Here is a 25,199-nt window from a genome sequence, read left to right as displayed (position 1 = left end):
AAGTAAGATTGGACAGAAACAAACATGGTAAAATATTCTTAAATACAGTTTTCAAGCTATTTGGATAGCTCAAATATTTCACCAAATGGTCTCAATGAATTGAGTGATGTTAAAAAATTCTTCATCACCTGTTGCTAAACATTTTTCACTTGAGTGGGAATGATTTTGCGCTCTAAGAAAATATGGATTTAACTTCACAAAAGAGGCCACTGGTCCTAGAAGCTGTGTCCAACTAGTCCACATTTTATCTGTTCACATAATAGTCCAAAAGATGTTGAAAGACAGACTAGCAAACCAGGGTAAGAGATTTACACATAAAAAAAATTTAATACTCCAGGGATACTAATCCTTTACCAGGTCTTTCCAGAAACTATAGTGATTTTTAATTTTCAACTTTTGCTCTACAAATATGAAAGAAGTGAAAGTACTGAATAATTTAATTTTGTTAAGCAATTTTCTGAAGCTCCTGCAACCAAAGACTTTTTATCTTTCTATATAGGTGTGTGTATATACACACACACACACTTTTAGATATACACACATATTCTCCCATGATATGACAACGAGTGAAAGTGTGGAAATTATTCCCTTCCCAATCTTTGAGACCTCCAGTATTTAACAAGTCCAAGTCACCATTTAGTGTCTAATACCCCCTTGTGGCTGCAAACACACAGCCCAGGTACAACCTTTTTTTTTTTTTTCAACCAAAGCAATTAATTAGAAGGAATAAAAAAAATTAGCATGAATCTTGTACAGAAATGGAGCCACATTCATAAATAACAGATGGGAAGTGGAACAACTAATTTTAAAGCACAGTCTGTGTTTAGGAGGAAAGATGAAGAAAAAGGTTATAAAAAAAGGGAAATACAGAAAGTGACTGACAGCAGAATTGCAGAACTATAACTTCAGTGTTTTGGAACACAAAAATTAATATTCTTCAAAGTTATTTTCAAAAATCTGGAATTGCAATCTGTGTTATATGAAAAGCCCAAAAAGTTGGATGTCCAAAAATAAAAATGAGAGCAACCTATCTCTCTGTGGAGAACTGCCTGAAGTGCTGCTGCCCTCAGAAAAGCTTAACACTAAGTGGCAGTAGCACCAATACCTTTCAGGTTAAAGCCTTTGGACTGAGGCTCACTACACGATTCAAGTACTGTGTTGTGGTAGTAAGATCACATTTCTCTCTTGCTGTCTGAAATACAACTACAGTCCTGCTCCCTCTCCACTTACTTTTCTTTAAAAAAATGGAATTTAAGACTAGATGGCACAGTTTTTATTACATTGATAGATAGTACACTGCCCTCCTCAGTTTAGATTTGGAAGAAGCTGATTACAGTCATCTGAGTATTTTTGACTTTTTTTTCCTCAATAATTCTTTATAAAAATAGGAATAAAAGCCAGGAGTCCAAAATGCCATTACAATCAAGATAACTGGGAGAAGAGAAAGAACATTTTGGCATTATACCAAATAACACATTTCAATGAAACAGGTGTTGTAGGTTTACCAACTATACTATTAGAATTTTAACTGAAATGTTTTTAGTCATAGACTGAGAATACAGCAACATAAAAACCAAACCAAACCCACCAAGTCAGGAAACCAAACCTACTAGTTTTCAATGAACATTATTCTGTGGCTCTTTAAAATACACAAACAAAAACCTCCAACACCTCTCCGATCATATACTTGGTACTCATTTCCCACCACAGAAAATAACTCCACATTGGCTACAGGCTACAATGGAAAAAAGGTATCTGTAATTCTGATCCTACCTCACCAGAGCTCATCAGCAATTACATTTCAAACCATGGGCTTTTTTGGAAGGTGAGGGATGACCTCACTAAGCTTGAGCTTCATCAGTCCAACTCAAGCTGGATTTAGCACCAGCAGTTCCAGTTTTTACCTGCAACAAGTGCCATCGGCAGCAGCAGACAACATGGGAAGACTCCAAATCCTTTTCAGACAACTATCTAAGCTTGGGCTGATGCCCAAGACAATTTACCCACTGATGCCTTTCCAGCCCACTATCATTGCTACTCCACTGCCCTTTCCCTCTCCCCAGTTAAGAAGCACACTGGAAAGCAAGTCAACATAATGAATTTAGGAGAGAGGACTCAGTCTCAACAGGTGGAGTCTGGAGGGATGAATAGGTAAAAAATGCCTGAAAAGCAAGCAAGTAGTCCCTTCCCCAGTTATCCATTTCTAGTCACTGAATTATTCCTGTATTAGTAATGAGAATGCAGCATCAATCCTTAAGTTACGGGTCACTATTCTGAAATCACACAGCAGTTTCACGTCTACCAGACAGGGTACAAATACTATATACAGTCACACACATACATACACACACACAGAGGGGAAATTTCTAGTACAACTGAAGATAAAATGCATTATTTCCGATTCCTCCTTTTTTGCCACCCCTAAATTAACAGATTTATTTTTTGAAGAGGCATAGAAATGAAAGATGTATGAGAATACTTACAGGAAGGGATACATTTAACAGTGGCACATACCAGTGCACATGGCTAACAGTTCACATCCTTTGTTATCATAACCACTGTGAACACTGAGGGTAACCACACAGGTGGTATCTTTATTTCACAAGATTAAAGATACAGTACAAAATGAATCTGTACATCTTTCTATTAACAGAATTTGTTTACACAATTATATTACATTTGACCAGCCTTTATACTGATTTTAAATACAAAATAAATTTACAAAACTCCTACAAGACCCTTTAAAGAACTGCAACTGATAAAAACAAAGGGTTCCCCCCAATAGTCCCTATTTTGCCATATGCATTTGCAGTAGTTCAAATCAAACTAAATCTTTTCAGTTTAATATTCTCTGAAACAAAAATAGAATTTCAGTTCATTGTTGCCTATCTAAAAAGAAAGCAACTTGCAAAGGTGACTGTGATCCCCCTTTATAGGCCAAAACTAGCATATAATAGGTGGAAATTAGATAATGCATAGTCTTCAACAAGTCCTTTCAAAAGCCACGCTTTAATGTTCTTCTCCAAAAAGAATAACATTTTATAGATTCTGTGTTGGTTTGCCTTTTTTTTTTTTTAATAAGAGCAGCTGACTTATGGAAGATGACTAAAAAGTGAGTAAAACTGTCTCATAAGAGTCTCATGGGGATGTTTGTCTCAAAGGCCTTACCTTCTATTACATTGATCTGTGATGGACAATATAAAGCAGAGAAAATTATTTCAACAGATAGTTCTGGGGCAAGTTTCACCAGAGCGATGTACTAGAATCCTGTTTTCTCAACAATTCAGCGCTTCCTTCCTCCAGCAAGAACTGCTCGTGTCTTTGATTAATAATTTGAAATGCAGAATAATGTGTCCAATTTTTCTATACATTTCCTACATACAGAAATCCCAACAACAACAGTTACTGCTCTGTAGTTCAATCTCTGTGCACAGAAAGAACACCACGTGTCTAGGAAGGTCAAATAGGCAGGCTCTGGCCTATGTTACTACACACAAAGAATACAACTTTTCCATTCAAACCATGCTGAACACACCCAGAAAGGCTTCTCTTAAATAAAGTTTCCATTCTAAAATATTCCTTCATATAAACTGTAAGACAACCTGTGTGCTACCAAAAAGGAAAAGTACTTCAATGTAGTAAACTGAGCAATCCATCTCCTTGAGGAAAAAGATGCTTGATTAACTGAGTGCACAGTAAGATATATTTTGCTAGTAAGAGTTAAATCTACTTCCCTTGAAATGCAAGTTTCAGAAGAGTAGCAAGGGATTGTCACAAAAACTTAAGTCATGGTGTAGATAACTGATGTAGAAAACTTAGTAATTTCTTTAATCCCTGAGTTAACTCACCATTACTTATGGTAAGTACCTTTTTTCTTCTACCACTGCATTCAAATGAATGTCATCTGAACAAGTTAGTGGTAGTAATCTGGTGGAAGGGAAAAAAGCAGGAGAAAGACTTCCTTATTGCTCCTTCAAAAAGCAGTTCTTTAAAGTGAAGTAACTTGCTGACCTCCAATCATTTTCTTCTGCTGACTTCTTGGATGTAAGAATGCATCAGAGATTCAGTGAAAGTTACCTATAAGACTGTCACATAGCAGCAGTGATGAGAGATTCTCATGCAAATAGGGTAGGAGCTTTTCAAATTTAGTTCTAATAGATCAAACAACCCAAACATTTTAATAATGCAGTAAGAAAATGTTAAACATCCTAAGAGACCAATACCAATGAACCAATGGTATTTATCCTTAATTCATTAATCCTTAATTCATTCATGCCAAGCTAAAAAGAGCTACTAAGTGACAGCAGCAAAAATACTTCAGAGGATGTGTTCAGAAGTCACAGATATTTTAGAAATGCAGCTGCGGAGTGCTGTACATTTTACACACTACATAGAAGTTCAATACTATCCCATTAGCTAATGGTGATTAAGACTTCACAAGATATTCCCTTACCACATGCTGCAACCCTCCACACTAAAATGAAAGATTTGTCTTCACATAACCAGCATAAGCATTTTGAAGTACTGAGAAGTTCTACCTATAATACTAGTACTTTTAATACTAGCCACACATTTCCATTTTCAAAAGAATGGATTTCTTATCTTGTAGCTGAAATAACAGATCTACTGTGCAATGGTCTCCTTACAAATGTACCAAGTATGAAACCATACCAAAATCTCAATTCTAAATAAAGTGTATTGATATGTGCTGCCAATCCACTGGAAAAATATTTGCATGAAAGGAAGCCCATAACCCTTTAAACACAACAGCCTTTGTCAGAAAGCAGTAAGGCCTCCTCATTTGTATTTCCTTCAGCTTTAAGACTACTATTCAGAGGGTTTAATGCTAGCACAGAAACAAGTATTTGACTGCCATTGGTAAACAAGAACAGACAGTTCTGCATTTCACACTTCTAAACTATGTTCCCACTGCTTCCCACCCCCAACCCCAGAAATTACAGTTCAATGAAAATCATTACTAAGTGAAGATTCCCTTGCAGTCTTAACTTATCAGTTCACAGGTCATATTCTTTACACAAATTAAAAGGCCTTTCCACTGACTTGGTAGCATCCAGAAGCCATAAACCACTAGTCTTCTTTCTCTTTGGATTTTCTTGTTGTAAGGGTTCCTCAAGATGGCACAGCCAGAGACATTATTGTGACTTGCTCATGTATAAGAGAGGCTGGTAACAGCCAGAGCACTGCTGTAGCTTTGGAGTAGCATCACTGACATAAGCCCTTTCGTAGAGTATGCATTTTTGTGGCCTTTTTTTGTAGATGCATTAAGCAGATGCATGCATGGGATACACAACATTTCTTTCTTGCAGCGCAAATCACTAACAGGATTGTGGAAAATTAAACACAGAACTTCCAGCTCCAAAAACAAACAAAAAAGTCAGCTAACTCACTGAGACTTCTTGCTCTGTCCTTTCTTCAGTGTCCACAATAATACTGGTATTTTCTACATTTTAGACTCAGCCTCTGTAAGGGCAAATTTAAATAATTTAGGAACACTACCAATTTGGTTTTATGTCATGAAGTATTGCAACGTACAGAAGATCCTGAAAAGTTTTAGAAGTATGTCAGATCTGGGCACTGTGTGGACAGTTTTCCTCTGTTAAGTTTTACAGACCAAATCCATCCCAAACCACCTCATGGGTCAAATTCTGTCTGCTGAGAACTGTCTAGTCTAAGGGGAAAGGAGAAAAATACTTAAAATCAAAAAAGCACAAATGGAGAGTGGCATATTTTGTGGCTTAGATTATTGATAAACTCTGTAAAACTATGTCAAACCATCCATGACAGCATAAAAGATCAAACTGTAAGAAATACTAACAAATAATGAAATAAGGACTACAGAAATACTTGGGATGCAGATCAGAATGTAAGTTCATAACAGCTCCAGTCTTTTTAGAGTTTGAATATAGTTCGGCTTCTTGGACTTAAATTGGCCATAAAATTATTTACTGTTATTACTTTTGTAAAGGGAAACTGCTATCAAGCAGGCAAAAACCTTCCACTGCTAGCCTTATGTCTCTTAGGAGATGAAAAGGACTCTGAATAAAGAGGAACTAGATACAGCAGGCAACATTTTTGTAGTAGCACTCTTGTGTTTCCACGAAAAAAGCCATAGTGTTATTCCATTGGCACTGAAATAACATTCAAATCAGTTTCAAAATAATTTTCTTATCCCTGAAAAAAGGCATCACTCTAAGCAGCTTTCAAACTTTTTTAACTATTTTGTGCCTCTTTTGGGGGAGGGACTGTTGATCCAAAGTCCTAAATCACAATGAAAATTGTTCCTTTTGGAAAAATCCAGTTCTTTCACTGAGGCTCTTGTTGCTATTGCGGTGGTTGATGCTCTGGTGGTGGTTCCTGTTGAGGCACAGCTGGCCGCAGTCCTGCTGGTCTGGGAATTGCTTGATGTTGCCTTTGTCTGTAAGCTATAATTGTTCCCAGAAGCAAGGCGATGATAGTCATAAGGTAGAGGTCCCACTCAGGCCCCAGTAGCTGGTCCATATCAATATGTGAGAATACCTCCCTTATCTAAGAAAGAAGAAGTCCACATCATCATGTCAAGGAATATGAATGGGAAGTAATTAAATTTGACTTGTAACATTTTTCATGTACAAGCAACAGTTTTAAAACTTCAGTAGCTCTTTTCCACTGTGAAAAAATAGTACCTCATCAGTGACATTCTAATTTCCGGGAACTCAAATACCAATAAGACTAAGAGCCATGCTATATAAGATGAGCTATTGTATTTTCTGTTCTATAGATGAACATTTTCAATATCAAGCTTGAATGACAGAGCACTAAGCCCCAGCACACTGGTGCAGTCCAATGCTGAGATTTGTGGATATAAGGTACAGGGAAATTCAAGTGACTCATTGCTAGTTTTGATTGAAGTGCCTCTTTATCAGACTCCATTTGCATAAGCATTAGCCAGCACGTACTTTGTAGAATCACTAGATACTACAGTGAAGCACAGAGTCACTGCCAATTTAAATCTGCATCAGCTGACTTAAAACTTGGAAAAGCTGTGTTCTGCATACTGCTTTTGTGAGAGATACATGAGTATTTGCTCAATAGATGTAGAGTATTTTGACTGTCCAGCCTTGAAAGTCCTCCATCTCAAGACTACTACATTTAATCCAACTTGGCTGAATTGTCTGCATTTTCTCTAAGTGGTAATAACTTTCATAACATTTGAATCATTAAGTAATCCAGAAAAGCAGTGTGATGTCATAATACTGAGAAGTATTTCAGACACTATATAGAAAGTATTCACCTTAATTCCAGGCAGATTTTCTTTTCCCAGGGCCATCACTTACTAGAAACTCTGCACAATAGCTAAACTATAATACAAATAACACTTGTTTTTCGTCACAGAGATCAAACACAATTCTAGTGGAGATATTACAGCTGAATATAAAATAGCAACAGAATTAGGGGTACAAACAGTATTTCTCTTTTCCTAAACAGTGATTATGTCAGTTAAATCTGCTTAACTTTGACAGCAGATGGTCATGGATAAGAACAGTCAAACAGATTTGGTTAATTCTCTCCAAGGGGAAAGCAGCACAGAAGAAAACTGGCTGAAGTGAACATTTCAGTTTCACAGTTACACAAACAAGAAATATATTAGCTTTAGTAACTTTCTTAACGTGCAAAAAATAAAACACATCTATCTTAAGTTTACAGAAGGTTCAAGTAAGACTTCTACTTAGGTAAGATTACAACTCGAGCTCTCATTTTTAAAAATGGAAACCACATTTGCTGTTTTCTTTTACTTCTGCATTACTTACATTGATTTCTCGTATATACTGCAAGGAATAAATCACTCCAAGCTTGCAAAGTGCTAGGAAGACTGGAACCTGAGCATCTGGGCTTGCTTCAGCTGCCATGTCGTAGAATCGTTTTGCAAGATGAATATCCTAAAATTAAGAAAATTCAAAGCTCAATCTTCAAGAACTTGAAAAATTAAACTTTTTTTTTTTTTTTTTTACTGAGGGACGTTCACCTTTGAATAGACAGGTAAAAGGAAGCTTAATTTGAGGATGACGCTATTGTAACTGATACTAGAATTGAAGCTCACAAAGAGATTAGTAATACCATATTCGACCTATTAACTGAAAAATAAGGCAAATATTTAAGTAACTCTAGTACACTCTACCATCATCAACACTACACCAAACTCAAAAGACCGAGAAAGTCCTAGAGGAGTATGCAGCAGCATTTCCTCTGTTATACCACAGTATGCCTGCTGCATAGTGCAGCTCCTAACTGTTTCTGCACATACACACAGATTAGATTTTACTCCTTATTCAATATGAACATAAACTTGCATTAGGAGGGCAGCAAAAGCACGAGCACTCAGCAAAACAGAGTGTAACTTTAGAATGAGCTTGATAAATTAGTGTTCTCTTCTGTGGCAGTTGAAACAAGGCAGAGGCCATAAGAGCAAAGGATACGTGTACTTCAATAGTATAACTTTCAATGTTTGGTATTTTTTTGGCTCTGCTTCATATACATACTGCGCAACATTAGGATACTTGGATACAAACTGTCCATGTTCACTTAGTGATGTGAAGGACAGGCCTGGATAAGACTTACCTCTGAAAGTGTTCCAAGTTGGACACATAAAACAAATCTCTAGGACTTTGTGCTACATGTTCATTTTATAATTTTATCCTGACTGTGATTACCATAAAGATTTTCTGCTCATTGATACAGCAAAGCTTAGCTCCATAACACTTGTGCAAACAACAGCACAAAAACTGACACATTATGTGAATGTAATGTAGTAGATCACATTTAGTATTTTAATTCAGTAGAACAACTCTGAATACTCATTGAGGCTGGAAAGCCTATCTTATGTGTCAGTATTTAAAAGAGCTTCTTTATCTCCTTTGTACCATGCTAATAGTTATGCAAAAGCAAATCCTAAATCATAGCTCATTTGCATTTCTAATTAGCAAGCACTTCATTCTACTTATGCATACTTCACTCTTAGTTGTCAGAAAAGTGAGAACTGTAGGAGCCTGAGCTGTAACACATATATAGCACTAAAATACCATGCCAGATCTTAAGAGAACAGTGCAAGAAAATTAATTTAGTCTTTTTTGAGCAGTATATGAAATCATTCATTCTGATATGTAGCCTTAGGAACTGAACAACATTAAATCTATGAAGAGTGTCTAAGTGTACATGTGTGAGATTTCTGAAGGAGCTTAATATTTGGCATGGGAACATGGTATGAGCTTCAAGACTTGCTATGTACAGCAAGTGCTGCACAAAATCCTGTATGTATGAAAGACTATTTACTCAATAAGAGAATAAAACAAAAAACAGTTGGTGAAAAAGTAAACAAAACCGTATTAAGAAATACCATATTTATACAGGATTATCCAGAATGAACAGTGATCTGAATTGAAGTTGTGTAGGCCACCGTCCTGGAATATCCTCCCTAACTTCGGAATGTTTGCAATCTTAAAGACATGGACATCAGTGAGGGGAGATTTAAAGTACACATCCCTTTCTTCAAAACACTAATACCCCAATTTTGCTGGATATAATAGTGCTAAAATGTTTATATGGCCCTTCTGAAGGCCTCTAGTGGAAGAGCAGACCTCAGTGGCAGACATTCTGGTACATCAGGAAACACGATTTTAACTGTCAGTCATTATAGCCATTCTCAAAAATCAGTTGCTTCCATTCCAGAAAAGGCAAGTCAAATATTCTTCTGCTTCATGCAAAACTCAGTCTTAGCCTTTTACGAAATATTCTAGCTCAGTCCTAGCCTTCTCTAGTCAGTACTAAATCTCTCCCTTTACAGTTGTTAACACTTTAGAACACAGGAAGCAAAGACAATGCACATCTAGAATTAATAAGACTGGTTTTCTACATGCAGTTCCTCTGCTTAGATATTCTCAGTGCTCCTTTCCTATGTTTATATTAACTATCTCTTTTTTCTTTGCACTTCAACTGTTCATTCCATAGTTGGATCTGTAGGAGAGAAAAGTATTACTCCTCTGCATAAAGCAAGGTTACATATGCTCATTACGAGCCCCTGTGCACTCATTTCAGCTCTGAGTAGTCATCTTCGCTTCAGGTTGGAGAACACTCTCTGCAAATGATAGAATTAGGACTCATTTTTCTCATTATGCTGAAAATAACATAGTAACATTTTCAAAGCTTTTATGACTTATTCTAAATTGTGTTATATTCAAGGCAGAAGCAAAATAAAAAAGTCCATGTCTGAAAGGACTTTTTTAAAGAAAACCTCCAACTTAATAAAGTTGCTTTTAGCTGCAGGCTTATTTTCAGATGTTAACTACTGCTGAGGGCTCAGTTCAAAAGAGTAAACAGTCCTAAAGTAAAATTTGAAAAAAGAAATTAGAAAAAATGCAGTGTGTTGTATTGTCCCTTCTACATCAAGGTCATTAAGCATTTTTCAAATGACTGCTTGCTGCTGCCAAAGTATCAATACTGACCTAACCCTTGTTCTTCATTGTTCTGACCTTTTGCCAAGAATTTAGGGGAGAAGAAGCAAAAATTGGTCTTTTAATAGATCAACATAATAATTAAAAGCTGTATACCTAGACAAGAGCCAAACGTTGATGTTTACTGAAAATAAGGAAAATTAAGCCATTTCTTACAGTTTCAGGTCAAGTTATTATTATGCTCATGCATTAATGCCATGAATTAATCATACATTAAGGTAGTGTAGGCTGCTCAAAATTAGTATGCAAGTGCTGATTCCATTATTTTAGCACATACAGAAACATGTTGCTCTGGATTCCCTTAGATTTAATTAACTCATGGACTGCAATACACCATAGATTTCCTAGGAGAACCAGATACACTACTCTTTACGCAACTAGTTTGCCCAACTTGAGAAACCATAGCTACTAATCACATTGTTGGTGGCGTGTATGGTTTGTTACCATGTTTTCAGTATGTCACAATACATGAAACAATTTAACCAGTGTTTCACAGAATGAGAATTATCCTATGCTAAAATACTCTGAGGCTGGAGTCTGTTTGCATTCATTTCGCTACCCTTCAAAGTCTGGAAAGCATTACTCAAGCATGTGGCACTCTTTTTACGAATATTTACAGTTTTGGGCCAATGTTTTTTACCCTGGCTACACATAATTTCTTCACATAGTTAAGTGTGAAGGGGATATACTTACCCAATTCCCATTGGTGAAAGTACTGGAAGACATGCAAAATCCCACTAAATTACGGCACCAAAAGCCCAGTAGTGGTTATGGACTTAATATAGTATCAGTAAATGTACTCTGCTGAAGCAGAGTATCAGTCTACAGCTTACTCACCTGCTTGATGCCCAATCCCTTCTCATGCATGTAACCCAGATTAAACATTGCTTGAGCACTGTGCTGCTGTTCTGATGCCAGTCGATAGTGAATAAATGCAGTTTCATAATCAACATCAGTACCAAACCCATAAAAATGGTAATCTCCAAGTTTAATTCTTGCAACAGTATATCCTATAAATCAAGAAAGAACAAAAATGGTAAAACAGCTAGGTAAAGAAACATTTTTGGTTTCCTATGAAGATGCAATAAGGGCTTTAGTATTACTTTCCACAGTTTGCACAAACCGTTTATCTTTTCCCCCTTCTCAAATAAACAGCCCTTTTTTTAACATTGGGTTTAGGTAACCAAAACACAACCAATTTATATTTGCAGCTAAGACCTTTTCCTAGTAATCCTACCAACATTTTTATTGCTATTAAGTGGTAGCAGTTGAAAAGCCATAATGCTGTTCATAGCCATAGCCACTTATTACAGAAAAACTTTTAATTTGCTATGTGGTCATTAAAGGCTTCAATTTTGCTTTTAAAACAGACACCAAAAACTTTAAAAATAATGCCTCATCATCATTTGGTAATTGAATACTTAACCACTCCATCCTCTCTTAACTTTCTGCTAAAAGCCAAGAAACTCTGAAAATTAGACTCTTATTTGCATGATAAACTTTCTCTAAAGTAAAAAACTAGTAGACAGATATAAGTGTAGATGCACCTACATGAAAGTTAGAGATCTCAAGATATTTAACCATTAAGTTCATTTTGTGATTTTAGAATAGTATCACAAGCACCAGAGTTTAAACTTGTGTTGCTTGGACATCAAGACTGTATTCTTTCATCACTGAACTTTGCTTAATTTGAATAGGAAATTGCATTTCTTACAAATGATGACAAGTAACAATGTACTCTTTAGGATTTTGGATCTATTTTTCCAAGCACATATACTTTTTCTAAAACATTTCTAAAGCTGTTTAACACTGCTCTATAATTCCTTATGCAAAGGTGGAAGAAACACACACTACAATAGTGTTTTAATCCTCTTAATCTTCAGAATCATAAAAAGGCTCAGGCCTGCAATCCTATTGCAGTGACACTACAGGTAACAGTGGAACAAGAATACCAACTAAGCTATGTGGAATGCAACTTTTGTTGAACAGGAGGAGGTAAGCTTTCCCTCCTTCCATGTTTCACAAAAAAACATGAAACCAGGCTTTAATGGCTCTAAAAATGTTAAGGAAACTCTCCTGTCTGACCATGTGGGAGGCACTCTGGCCATCACTCCCGCACCACAGACTGTTACTGCTGGATCTGAAGCCCCTTCACAGTGGGCGGCTCCAAGGAGCCAGTGGGTGCTCTGCTTGACTCCCTGCTCACACCACTCGCCCACAGTCAGAGAAGCTCTCCTTATTGGCTCAACTCCAGGTTTCCCAGAGCAGAGTCTCAGATGCCTGAATCCTTTAAGTAATTTAATTAGGGCACAGTACCGTGAAAAACAGCCTGAGCTGCTGCCTCCAAGGAGGAACTCTAAATAAAGGAATCCCTGAGCTTTTATATCCTCACAGTCTGGGGTCATCAGCAGCTGCTGTGTCTCTGAGTGTCAGGTCCCCTGGCTGGTGCCACAGGTGCCAGTGCCCTTTGTTGTGCAAAGGGCTGGCAGTTCATGGCCCCTTGCCTCAGGCTCCTACCACCCAGAGCTCAATCTGCAACTGCGCACTGAGCTACCTGCACTGAATGTATTCCTCAACATAAACTGATCAGAACTGTGAGGTACAGACATACCTTGAGATGCTGCTCTATTCCAGTGAAGCAAAGCTCGAGGATAGGTTTCGTTTTCTCCTACTATGCTAGCTTCTTCTAGAGAAGAAAGTAGTTCAGTTAAATAGGACCATGGTATATGAACACACAACCACAAGCTGCCTTCCCTCTTGCTTATAAATTCAGTCTGCTGAAATAAAGTCCTTTCATTCATATGGCCTTCCCATTTATCCACCCACATAAGAGCTAAGAACAAACTATTTTATCCTGAACTATAATTTTATCCTGAACTATGGCTTACAAAGAGTCTGTCCCATTCTTGCTGTAGGAGATGGTGATGCATACTTGAGGCATGACACAAGATGCAAGTCTCAAAAGCACATAATTTAGACTTTGACAAGGGTGCACTTAAATACAAGGCTAAAGTATAACCTGTTTTAGCTTGGCCATCTAAAAACCAAGACTAGTCAAGTAAAACAAAGGCTTAAACTCCTTACCCAGTCAGAGACCAGGTTTTACATAGCAGTGCTTCAGCTGCTTTAGAGGTTGTCCTTGTCCCATTTTGAGGATTCCTGAACTATCAGAGTTCAGAGAAAGGATTTGTAACTTTAATTTCTAGTATAATTACAGTTTCAGCTGTACTATCCCACAGCTGACACATAGATTTTCTGTATAAACTGAAGCAAGTAATTTTAAATCAACCTCCAGCTGAGATGCAGATATAACTGAGTAATGACAATCAGAGTTTTGACCCAGAGAAAAATGCTATTTCTTTGTAGGAATGCACTCCCAGCCAAGACTGTCATTATTGCAGCTTATCTAAAGGTGATTCCTTCAAGCACCTCTGAAAAACATTAACTTGAAATTAAGGTGTTAGATTAGCATTAGATTCTCTCCCTATGCCATTTTAAAATCCCTAAGTCAGAAATTAAGCGTATTCTAACTTTTAGTACAGAAAGTCATCCTTCCATAAAAAAATAAAAACTGACTGCTTTCCAGTGGGAAGAGCAGGAAAGAAAACAAGAGTTTCACTGAAGTTCTAACTGAACAAGAGGTATGTAATTGTATCTTCAAACATTCTAGCATTCTACCAAATTGGCTACTGCAAGCCAATTCCAAAGAAGCTTTTCAGTACAAATTCAGATCCTTACTCTGATCAAGTATGAAAGCAGCATTGCTTTGAGCAACTTCGTAGCCTTGTTCTGCCAGAAGAAGATACTGAACCACCGCAGAATTTGAATCGCCATCTTTATAGCTGTTGTAGGCAGTCATCAGTCTTTCAGACCAACGCCCCCTTTCACAAACATTCTTAAACAACTACAGAGGAAAAACAAGGGGGAGAATATTGGTTGTCAGGAACTTCAAAAATTTATGTTTTGCAGGAAGTCAACCTTTAACATTCTGATGCCTGTTCAAAATATTTATATTTTACAGGAAAAACGTGATAGATGAACTCAACTGTTTCAGACAGGCTTACTTCAAGATACAAGTTACTATAGTAAATACATGCCAAGATTCAGATACTTACTCAGAATTATTCTTTAAGACCTTAGCTTTTTTGTTACACTTAAGTCCAGGTCTAAATGAAGACTCTGTACTTATAAAATACTGATGGTTGCTTTGCATTACATTCTTTAGGTTTTCTTCAAAGTTAATAAAGTAAATACAAATCTGACATATTACCATAAATAAAGATTTTTCCCATGAAATACAATGGAGTTTGCTAATATATCACTTTCACTTTTGATAGCCTTAACTCTGCAGTCACCAGTGGAATTTAGCTAAGACAAGTGTCCTATGCAGGCTGATGTGGTTATAGCCAATCTTTAGGAAGTCAGTATTATCTGACCTTCATAAATGGATGACCTTACCTCAACAGCAGTATGACAGGATCGCATCACCCCAGTGCCAGTAGCATGCATCTGAGCCAGATTATAAAAAGCCAGAATGTGTCCACCCTGAGACGCCAAGTTGAAATATTTCAAAGCTTGTTTGTAGTCTCTCTTGACTCCAATGCCATCTAAAAGAAAGAGTAAGTCATAGCTATTAATGTCTCTTGAAAAGCAGAGTTGTACGAAATACAGTACTTTTTAAAATTACTCAAGAAAAGCATTGAGAAAGTGTTAGGAAAAGCAGAATGAAATACAACTTCACTGCAGTAAGCCCGTTCTACATGCAGTATGTGCACACTTCTAGTGCCCCCTAGTGAACAGTGACTAAAAGGGCAGGTGCTTAGACCTGGCAAATCGCTTTGATGCCACTTACTGTAATACATGGAACCTAGTTGAAGTTGTCCATCAACCCATCCCTGTTCTGCAGCCTTCTGGAAATACTTCAGTGCCAGCTCATAGTTCTGCAGGGAGATTTGGTCCAGTCATTAAAGTCTTGCAATACACCACAGTTTAAGAAAGAAAATATGCGTGTGTACATGTATAAGGACGGATCTCTATTACACAAAAGTTACAGCGAGATGTTCTAGTGAAAATATTCACCTGGTTGAAATTTGGAAACAAAAAATGAAATAGACTACAATGACACCAGCATGTCTTAAGTCTGTAGCTATCTCAAAAGCTGGTATCTACATAGAGCATTGCTATGAATAGTTATGCTTAACTGAATGGAAGCTCTGTTCTGTTTCTAGAATAATTATTTAATTGATTTTCTAAGCTTTGGGCTAACACAACTTTTGACTGTCTGCTTGCATAGCAAAATATAAAACATTTGACAAGAAACCTTCTTGTGGGAAAAAGCAAATGCACTAATTAAACATTTCAAAGTGTTCCTTCCCTCCCATAAGAGACACAAAGTGGGGACAGGTAGGATTTATTTCACAAGAAAATTAGAGACAAGTTCATCAATTCTCCTGCTACAATTCACACTGATACACGTTTCTAATAACTTAAGCAACATGTTTACGTTTACGAGAGGGAACTTAGCGCACTTCAATGCTGCTAACTCCATAGTGCCTTTGTTTTTTATATTACAGATTTCCTCAAGGAGTCTTCAGTGTAACAGAAATCTTCACAATTAAACCTGGAGCATTTCCCTCCAGAAAAAAAGTTTGTTGACAAGAAGTCACACAATCACCTATGTTTAGAAAGACAAGTGTCAAAAGCTTACCACTGGAACGCCTCTTCCATAGAGGTAAGCCATTCCTAATCCACTCTGCCCAACAGGATTACCCTGAAAACACAGAAAAACACTTTGGAAAAGAAAGGTAAAACCTACAGCTAGCATCTTTTAAATCTGGTCTGTCTTTAACATCACCGAAACACATAGTACTCAAGATAGGTTAGTTTTGTATCTTTGCTTCTAGTAACTGTTATTTAGGGAGGAAGTAGCACCTATGGTAACTTTTATTCACTAACTACACAGGTGATTAACAGGGGAAAAACAATTCAGTACTCTTTATGAAAGTCTACTGTGAACTTTTACAGCGTCACACAAGATGTGGAACCCACACCCATAGAAAGATGGGCTATTAATAGCATATTCATCTTCAGTTTTTCAAAGTTTGAAATGTTTTGGATGCTACAGAACCTCCCAAAACAACTGTAGGAACTGTAAGAGTCTGCCTAAATGTGGATCAGTGGCTGTTGTGTGGGCGGCATCGTCACTGCCCCTGCAAAGTGTGCATTATGACATTCCTTCAGCACCAAGACAGGCGATGGGGCACATCAGAAACTTGCAATGAATGCTGGAAATAAGTACATCGAGACATCCTTACTTTAGGACAGAGATGTCAAACTGCACTCTAATTGTGGAATGTAAGAACCTGAAGGCAGTTATCTTAGAACAAACAGTTGCTTCAAAACTTACAATACTGTGTTTCAAATGCTAAACATCCTTCCTGCAGGACTACTTATGCCTTAACTGTACAAATGTGACCGAAAGGGATAGCATTAAGACAGACAAGAGGGATTAATAGCAAAAAACCAAACAGTTCAACAAGATGAGAGGTATAAAACCATTATCTATTTACAAAACAGAAGCAAAAACCCCACAATGTCAGCGCACTGTAAATTTCTGTGACAAGACAACTTCAGATTAACAAAAACTAGAACTTCACAGAATTTCAGACTACTTAGGCAGACAGTATTTCATACTGATGTAATAGTTAGACTCTATTAATGAGATTAGACTCCTTGTGTTGAACATAGCTACATGAAGCACTGTGGCCAGAACTGGAGGTGGTTTTTGACATCTCAGACAAGCAAGGTTTAGTTATGGACTAATGTGGGAGTGGGAATGCGCACATGGAAGGGCACATAAAGAAGCATTTGCAGCATTTCAAAGCTAATCAACTTCTTAGTGCACATGCTGTATTTCTAGCTTACAGATAATCATACCATATCAGCAGCTTTCTTGAAATACTGAAGAGCTGTTTCATTGCTCTGAGGTACAACATCACTTCCTTCTGAGTACATCTGAAAGAGAAGGGCATTACTGAAGAACAGCTGAAGAAATCAGTTTAGTATGAAGATCATTAAGCATCTTCACCTTGCATATGAGAGTCTATTGTACTTACACTATTCCAGCTACTGCATTACTGGATAATCACTACAGAACTTGCCCAGAAGCACAAAACATGTGTCTCTGCTGTAAAATTCAGACTCTGAGGGTTTAACTTTCTATTGGAGTCCAAACCACCAATAAAATTAAAAAGCTTTCAGGGCAATACACCTCATTTTTAATTTCTACCAATGTGCAGTGAAGAACACAATCAGGTAAAAACCTTGAGACCAGCGGAAGTCAAACTACACTTGCAGTCAGAATACTTCATGGAAACAAAGTAAAAATTAGTTACTAAACAGTAGTTAACTTCATTAGACACAAAACACTCAAGCAGCAGAGAAAGCAAGAACTGCAATTTTTTCTGTCAAGTGCCTAAAACAGTGCATTATGCTGGGTTTTTTCAGGCTCTAAGGACACAAATTTTGCATCCTCTACTGCAGTGACAGCCTGAAAAAGATGAGCTAGAGCTGGCACTTATTGCAGCCTAACCTTAGAGGTTACTCAAATGGAGTAATGAGAATTTAGCTCCTCATCACAGGCTGAAGGTAGTCTGCAACCCAGACCTCAGACAAGTGCCCTAAATACCTTTCTAAGCAATAACACATTATCATCACCACGAGCAGCTTGGTAACAATGTTTTAGATTACAAATCACAGAATGGCTTGGGTTAGAGATCACCTAGTTCCAACTCCCATGCTGTGGGCAGGGATGTTAGTCACTAGTTCAGGTTGCTCAGGGCCCCAGCCGATCTGGCTTTGAACACTTTCAGGAATGGGTCGCACAAGTTCTTTGGGCAACCTGTTCCAATGCCTCATCATGCTCGGAATAAAGAACTTCTGCCTAACATCTAATGTAAATCTCTGATTTAGTTTAAAACCATTCCTCTTTCTCATATCACATTCTGTCTTCCAAAATACCACTCTCCCTCTTTTTTATAAGCTCCCTTCACGCATTGGAAGGTTGCACTGAGGTTTCCCTGGAGCCTTCTCTTCTCTAGGCTGAACAATCCCACCTCTTTCAGCCCGTCTTCACAGGAGAGGTGTGCCATCCTTCTGACAATATTGATGGCCCTCCTCTGGACTCACTTCAACAAGTCCATGTCTCTCCTGTGCCTCACTTGACCTGCTGGTCACACCTCTTTTGATGTAGCCCATGATGCCTTCTGGGCTGCAAGTGGATGCTGTTGGAATATGTCCAGCTTTTCACCCATGAGAACACTCCCAAGTCCTTCTTCTGCAGGGCTGCTCTCAATGACATCCTAGTCTGTGCTCATGTCTGGGATTGCCCTGACCCAGGTGCAGCACATTGCACTTGGACTTGGTAAACTTATTGGTGTTCTCATGGGCCCACTTTTCAAGTTTGTCCAGGTCGCTCTGGATGGCATCCCATCCTTCTGTTGTGTCAACTGCACAGCTCAGCTTAGAGTCATCTGCAAACAGCTCTCTGGCTGCATCATCCAGCCAATTGCTTATCCACTAAATATTCTACCCTTCAAATCCATGTCTCATCCAATAAGGATGTTGTGTGGGACCACATCAAAGGCCTTACAAAAAGTGTAGGTAGATGACATCAGCCATTCTTCCTTTGTTGACCTTTGCTGTCACTCCATCACAGAAAGCCACTAGACCGGTCAGGCACAATTTGCCCTTAGCCAAAAAGGCCTTAAATCTAAACTGAAACAATGGCCCACCTTACAGACAGATTCAGTCTTTAGTTCAGAGTAAATGCAGACCTATTGGCAATTCTGACTCAGATACCTCAGTTCTCTACACAGTGTAATCATGTCCTTCCCCTTTCCTTTCTCAGCTTAGTATTTCCTACTGGGCAAAATGTTGAGAAATCTAGCTTTAGCCCACATACTGCATGGAAAAGAATAGTTGTCTATTCAGAGGCACACCTTCTGCCCCAGAAAAAGGACATTAAGGTATTTAATTATTTTGTTTTTAAAAAACCCTCTAGTTCAAACACTATTTAGAAAAAAACCCAAAGATTTTTGAAATGAAGGAAAACTTAGACTAGACATAACAGACTACAACACTCAAATCTTGCAGGAAAATTCAAAACCATAGCAAAATAGAAATACTTAGATTCCAGCATTCAAGTTTTAGACTGCTTGATATCAGAAAAAGGGAAATACTTGCTATTTTTCATTGAAAGGCAGTCAGTCTTCTTACTTTTGAGAGTGTTAGTACCTTACCTTTCCAAGAAAAGCCATAGCATGTGAATTGCCAGCATTAGCTGCTTGATTGAAGTACTCAAATGCTCGCTGTAGAGAAGAAAACAAGTCTTTTAGCTACCATGACTATGATTTCAATATCTTTTCTCACAAATGGTGCAGAGGCAGCTAGGTTATTTGCCAAGTAGAACTGCTACTATGCATATGCTACACATGTAAATCTTACTTTCTTACTCGATCTCCAAACTCTGTTTATAACAGGAGAAATTTGCCAGTTCCTATTCCATGTTTTATACAGAATGTAGTTATTCTGACCACTCACTTTCTTTTCTGAATGTTTCTGAAGCAGTCATTTTGAGGTATTTTAAATGTCATGACCATTAAATAATTAGTGTATTGGATGAAATAATCCTCAGGACAGCACATCCTCAGCTCTCAATTCCTCCAATACGTAAATTCAAGAGGTTAGCTATTTTAACTTCTATCGGCAATAGCTAGGTTGGTTTATGTCAGCTGAAGCTCCATCTCTATGCAAGCTTAATATCTTCAGTATTGAAAGAGGTACTGTTTAGTTTACAGAAGTATTATATTCTTGCAAGCCACATAAGCCAGACTATCATCACTAACACACAGTCAGTGCACCATGAAGATTCTACCACATGTACAAAAGCTCATCCTGCTTCCAGTACTACTTGATGAAAACACAGTTTTTGGTTTTGACATTTTCATTTCTAAGATGATTAGTCTTAAACTAATTATGTAAGATAATCAGTACTAGTTACGTAAAAGTTAAGTTTTATTGAACAAGGCTATTGAAATAATTACATACGTTACAGTGGTACTTATACACTTTTGCTTCACTGTTGTCTCAGATGAATGTTCTCCCTCTCTGTCAAGTGTCATATGCATCACAGATACACAGAAAAGGTACCTGATGGTTTTGCTCTACTCCTCTTCCTCCGTGCAAGTGCAACTGTCCAAGGCCAACCTAAAAATACATTTTACACTGCAAGTAAGTCACTTTTCCCTAGGGACTTTTTCTAGCAATACAGATACCAGTGAGTTAATTATGTGCACAAAGACAGATTATATCAAAGGTGCCACAAAGCTTGAAGGAACAGATTTGCTTCAATAACTACAGTACCTACTTTTTCACATTAGCCTAAGTGGAAATTTATCCTAGATAGAAGTGACATGACTGTCCTTGATACAAAGTAACAACTGTTCATTTGAATCTTGTCTACCTAATTCTGAAATCATAGTTGGACTGTGACAATTGGCCTATATTATCATCTGCCCCTCCTGCATTGTGCGTAGAAATGGTCCAGCCTGCAGCATGCAGAACTCATGTGAGAGCAAAAGCAGTGAGAAATTGAGATATGCTGTCAGGGCCAGCGTTTTGAGAAATCCTTCCTCCACAACATCTAAAGCTATCCTTGACATAGTCTGGCTGGTTGCTAGTGAAAGCCAAGACCTCTTTCCTAAGATGCTAAAGTTGTAATGTTTTGGACTTATTTTGCAAAAAACTTTGCACATTCTGTCTAAGTTCTACCTCAAATACACTAAAATATAAGTCTCTTCACATAAAAACCAATTGGAAAAGAGTAACCAGGTTGACTTAGGAGGACGAGAACATTACAGTTCCAGTGCCTTTCCCTGTTTTATAAAGTTGTTCCTGTAATTCTTGAAAATGTCTGCATGCCATCAGGTGAATTTGGCCTTACCTGTGCTTGTACATCTCCTTTCTCTGCTAAAAACTGGTAATACTGGATCAAATCTTCTTCTAGCATCCCACTTGCCATTCCTGGATTTTCTACTTCATCCGCTAAGCGAATTCGCTGAACCACTGTGCCACCAGTCAAAGAAATGTCACTAGCAACTGGAAAACAAATAAAGTTTTCAGACAGTATAATTCAATATAGAAATTATACAACCTAGTAAAACTAGATCTACACAGAGCTTCAAGAAGTTACACAGAGAGAATGAATTATTTTGACACCCTCAAAGAATTAAAAAGAAATTTCAGCAGAGATAAAAACAAAATATCATGATTCAGAGCCAAATGCCTAACTTGTTTAATAGCAGGAATTCTCTCTGTTTATGCTGTTAGTGGTGATGGTACTTCTAGTATCTTCTAGTTGAGTAACAGAAATACATGGAAAGTAAAAAATGGTATCCTAGTTAAATGTTTTTACCGTGATTAGCTACAAGTCGGTAGTGAGTGAGAGCAGATTCACAACTCTGAAGGACTCCGATCCCAGCCCAGTATCGGTAACCCTAGAAAGGAAAATATAGAAATATGGGATTATCAGATTATCAGTTATTTGAGAACATACTGGTTGCCAGGCTACAAAATTTTTTCACATTATTTGAGCAAGATTTGATAAGAGAGTAGGCAGGACAAAGACCACAAGTCCCTTGTATCTGCATTAAAAACAACTGACTTGACACTATTAAAGGTTAGGTGTAGCCAATATACTTGAGATATTACTCATGAAAAAGCAAGTAAGCAGAAATGATACTTAAGGGTGAATACCTAAAGCCTTTTACCTAGACATGTTGCACTTAATTTATCTTAAATCTCGTACTATTGATTAAAACAGCATCTTCTGTAAAGATCTCTTTCATAGTTCTCATTAGACTACAAATGTTAAAAGCCTGACACTTCAGCTTTAAGTCAAGAGATGAAAACGTGGTCCATCTAAATTCATAGCAGTATACAGCTTAAAATGAGCGAATTATCCTTATGTTAAAAAGAAATAATGGAAAGGCAGTGTTGCCTGCCCAACACATGCAAAATGATGTAATATTTGGACGGTGTATTCACGCAAAAGGAAATCTTAAAAATTTAAGAGTACAAAAACGCTCTTGCACAGGTAAAGTTGTTAACCATCTTACTTACCAATATCATATGAGCAATCAGATTTCCTCCTAAAGCTCCAAAAGTGTAATACACCAGGGCCTTAAAACAAAATAATTCATTATTTAACATCTGCCTCTAAGACAAAACACAAGAACAAACACACTGAAAATTTTTAAGTTACCTTAGCTTGACTAGAATTGACTCCTAGACCAGAAGCATATAGAAATCCAAGGGCCTAGAAATAAAATAAAATTTGTCAGCCGACTTTTTGAACAATCAAGGATCAATTTCCTGCAATCCATATGCATAAAGAAGTCAAACAACAAATATAAGCTGCAAAGAATATACCAAGCTTTACCTTCAATTTGGTAACTCTCATATCTATGCTCTTCCCTGTCCCTTTTAAAGTACGAAATTTATAAATTATTCAGTTGCCTAAGATGCTAACATAAATTAGTGTTTCACCAGAATTCAACTGAGTGGATCAAATGCAAAGAACAAACTACTACTTCTTTGAATGTCAAGTGTGGATCCAAAGGTCCTAAACAGTGAAAGCACCCCAGTTTAAAGACCCTCAAGTGAAGCTCAGCAATACCTGTCAAGTTATTAATGTACCCTTTTGTCTCATACACCAGTGCAAACACATGGGAACTACGGCCCTCTCCAGGAGACTTGTATAGTTTGAGACAGTCTAACAGATCCTATGAATTTACTATTTTGCGTCTGTTCTGCCACGGGTTAGTTGCAATTGTGACTATAAATGTAAGCGGTGAGAATGCACAGAGCTATTCAGCTGAGGTTTTTTCAGAAGTTATTTTTGTTCTAAAGATTTACATAGTTAGTGCGCTATCTGTAACACCTGTTAGAGCTCTTGTGGTTCAGAACAGAAACCAGTAGCACAGGAAGATAGTGTGTATATATATAAAGGTGTCTGTATTTCACAATGTTCTAACACTATTCTAGGCAATCTGAAAGCACACACAAAAGTCAGCCCATGCAAACAGTATTCAGTTCTAGACCAATAAAAGTCAAGGTCTTCCTTGAGATATAATGTCTCTAGAGAAAACACCATTAAGCAGGGAGCAGCTTTGGTAGCCACAGAGTTAAGAGAAAATGGGTAATTCCTTAAGCTGACACTTCCAAAAGAGAGAACTAACCAGTAAGTATATGCAGACACTGAGCCATTAAAATTAATAACACTCATATTTTATGACACTTCATAACAGTAAGTATGAACAATTCTATAAAGTTCAAAGGCATATGGACAAAACAAGTCCCATTCCATTAAACAGCTTTTAAGATTCCTAGTTCATAATTGCTAGATTATAAACTTGTGTATATACCCATCTACCTCAGATCAAATTGGCAGTGAAAAGCCACAACATCCCACACAAACCACAAGAAAAACATAATACAGTTTCAGAGAAGGTTTGTTGGCTAGAAGCACCTGTTTTTTGACTTATACATCCAGTCAGTCATACAACAGATAAATTAAATGAAAAGATCACCACCATACTATTTTACTGGTAACTAAATGTTGTTCTTTTAAATTCAAAGAGACAACCTTTTTATGTTTACCTCGAGGGTGAAGGTGCCATCTATGAAAGCACCTTAGAGTAAGTACAATCTATAAACAATTTATAAACCTATAAAAACATCTGCAGAATTTAAGAACATACATACCATTTGGCCTTTAGGAGAACCTTCTTCTGTCAGTTTTTCAAATAGTTCTTTTGATAACTGGATGTTCTGCTTCAGGTAATCCCCAAACAACAAAGCATAAGACACTTTCTCCATAGCCTTGGTGTGATTCATGTCAGCTGCTTTCAGTAGATATTGATATGCTCTTAAGAGAAAACAATTTCTTAGTCACCTTGGGGCAAAGAACCAGATTCCACTCATAAACCTGAAGATTCTGAGAAGTGTTTTGTTTCTCATTTTTAGCCTTTATTTTCTACAAATGCATCTACCTACAGTCATTTGTTACAGCTATGAATCATCCATATATGCTACAACTCATGATTTAGCTAATGGACAAGCTGGATTTTAATGTCAACTCTACTCCATAAGCAAAGTAGTATGCATTTCCTTTCCTGTAAGACATGCAAGAAATTTAAGGTCAAATGATCATGTTTTTGCTGCAACAATTTTAAGTCCTGTACTGGGTATCTGGTAGAACCACTCCTGTGACAGCCTGAAAAAGACTATGGAGTCTCTTCCATTTATTTGAGCCCAAAACCGTTCCAGTGAAAACACTGAGCCTTGGGCCCAAGACAACTGCATACATGACCAACTGTGTGATGAAACAGTCTTGCTAACCATGAGAAGGATCTCTGGAAACTCCCCTTTCTACTTCAGTCTCAGAACTTATGGTAGTCCTTCAAAATAATTTCACTGCAATAAAACCCCTCACAACCTTAAACATGGTAACACAGTATTGCCAAGAATGCTTCAGCTTGGTTTCTCAGGGATCTGATAGGGCTCCAAGTTTTTTCTTTACCTTTCCTCCTTTCTGTTCTCAGACTTGCTTTCTTTCTTTAGGACAGACTGAGG

The 25,199-nt window shown here is 37.4% G+C and overlaps 1 protein-coding gene across 1 annotated transcript in view; it reads right to left on the bottom strand.

Moving 5' to 3' along the window:
- Nucleotides 1-2,574: 2,574 nt before the first annotated feature.
- Nucleotides 2,575-25,199, bottom strand: part of SEL1L (SEL1L adaptor subunit of SYVN1 ubiquitin ligase) — a 35,610-nt gene continuing 12,985 nt past the window's right edge. The window contains 16 exon segments of the mRNA XM_071557731.1: nucleotides 2,575-6,546; nucleotides 7,809-7,937; nucleotides 11,343-11,515; nucleotides 13,117-13,191; nucleotides 14,244-14,409; nucleotides 14,964-15,112; nucleotides 15,358-15,445; nucleotides 16,213-16,275; nucleotides 17,442-17,519; nucleotides 19,805-19,873; nucleotides 20,715-20,771; nucleotides 21,508-21,662; nucleotides 21,979-22,060; nucleotides 22,686-22,745; nucleotides 22,828-22,881; nucleotides 24,330-24,492. Coding sequence (XP_071413832.1) covers nucleotides 6,343-6,546; nucleotides 7,809-7,937; nucleotides 11,343-11,515; nucleotides 13,117-13,191; nucleotides 14,244-14,409; nucleotides 14,964-15,112; nucleotides 15,358-15,445; nucleotides 16,213-16,275; nucleotides 17,442-17,519; nucleotides 19,805-19,873; nucleotides 20,715-20,771; nucleotides 21,508-21,662; nucleotides 21,979-22,060; nucleotides 22,686-22,745; nucleotides 22,828-22,881; nucleotides 24,330-24,492 — 1,765 coding nt within the window. The 3' untranslated portion in view covers nucleotides 2,575-6,342.

Source organism: Pithys albifrons, chromosome 6 (assembly GCF_047495875.1).
Source record: "Pithys albifrons albifrons isolate INPA30051 chromosome 6, PitAlb_v1, whole genome shotgun sequence".
NCBI classification, from domain to species: Eukaryota; Metazoa; Chordata; class Aves; order Passeriformes; family Thamnophilidae; genus Pithys; species Pithys albifrons.
Note: the sequence above shows the minus strand (reverse complement) of the source record. Positions and strands in the feature narration are given on the sequence as shown.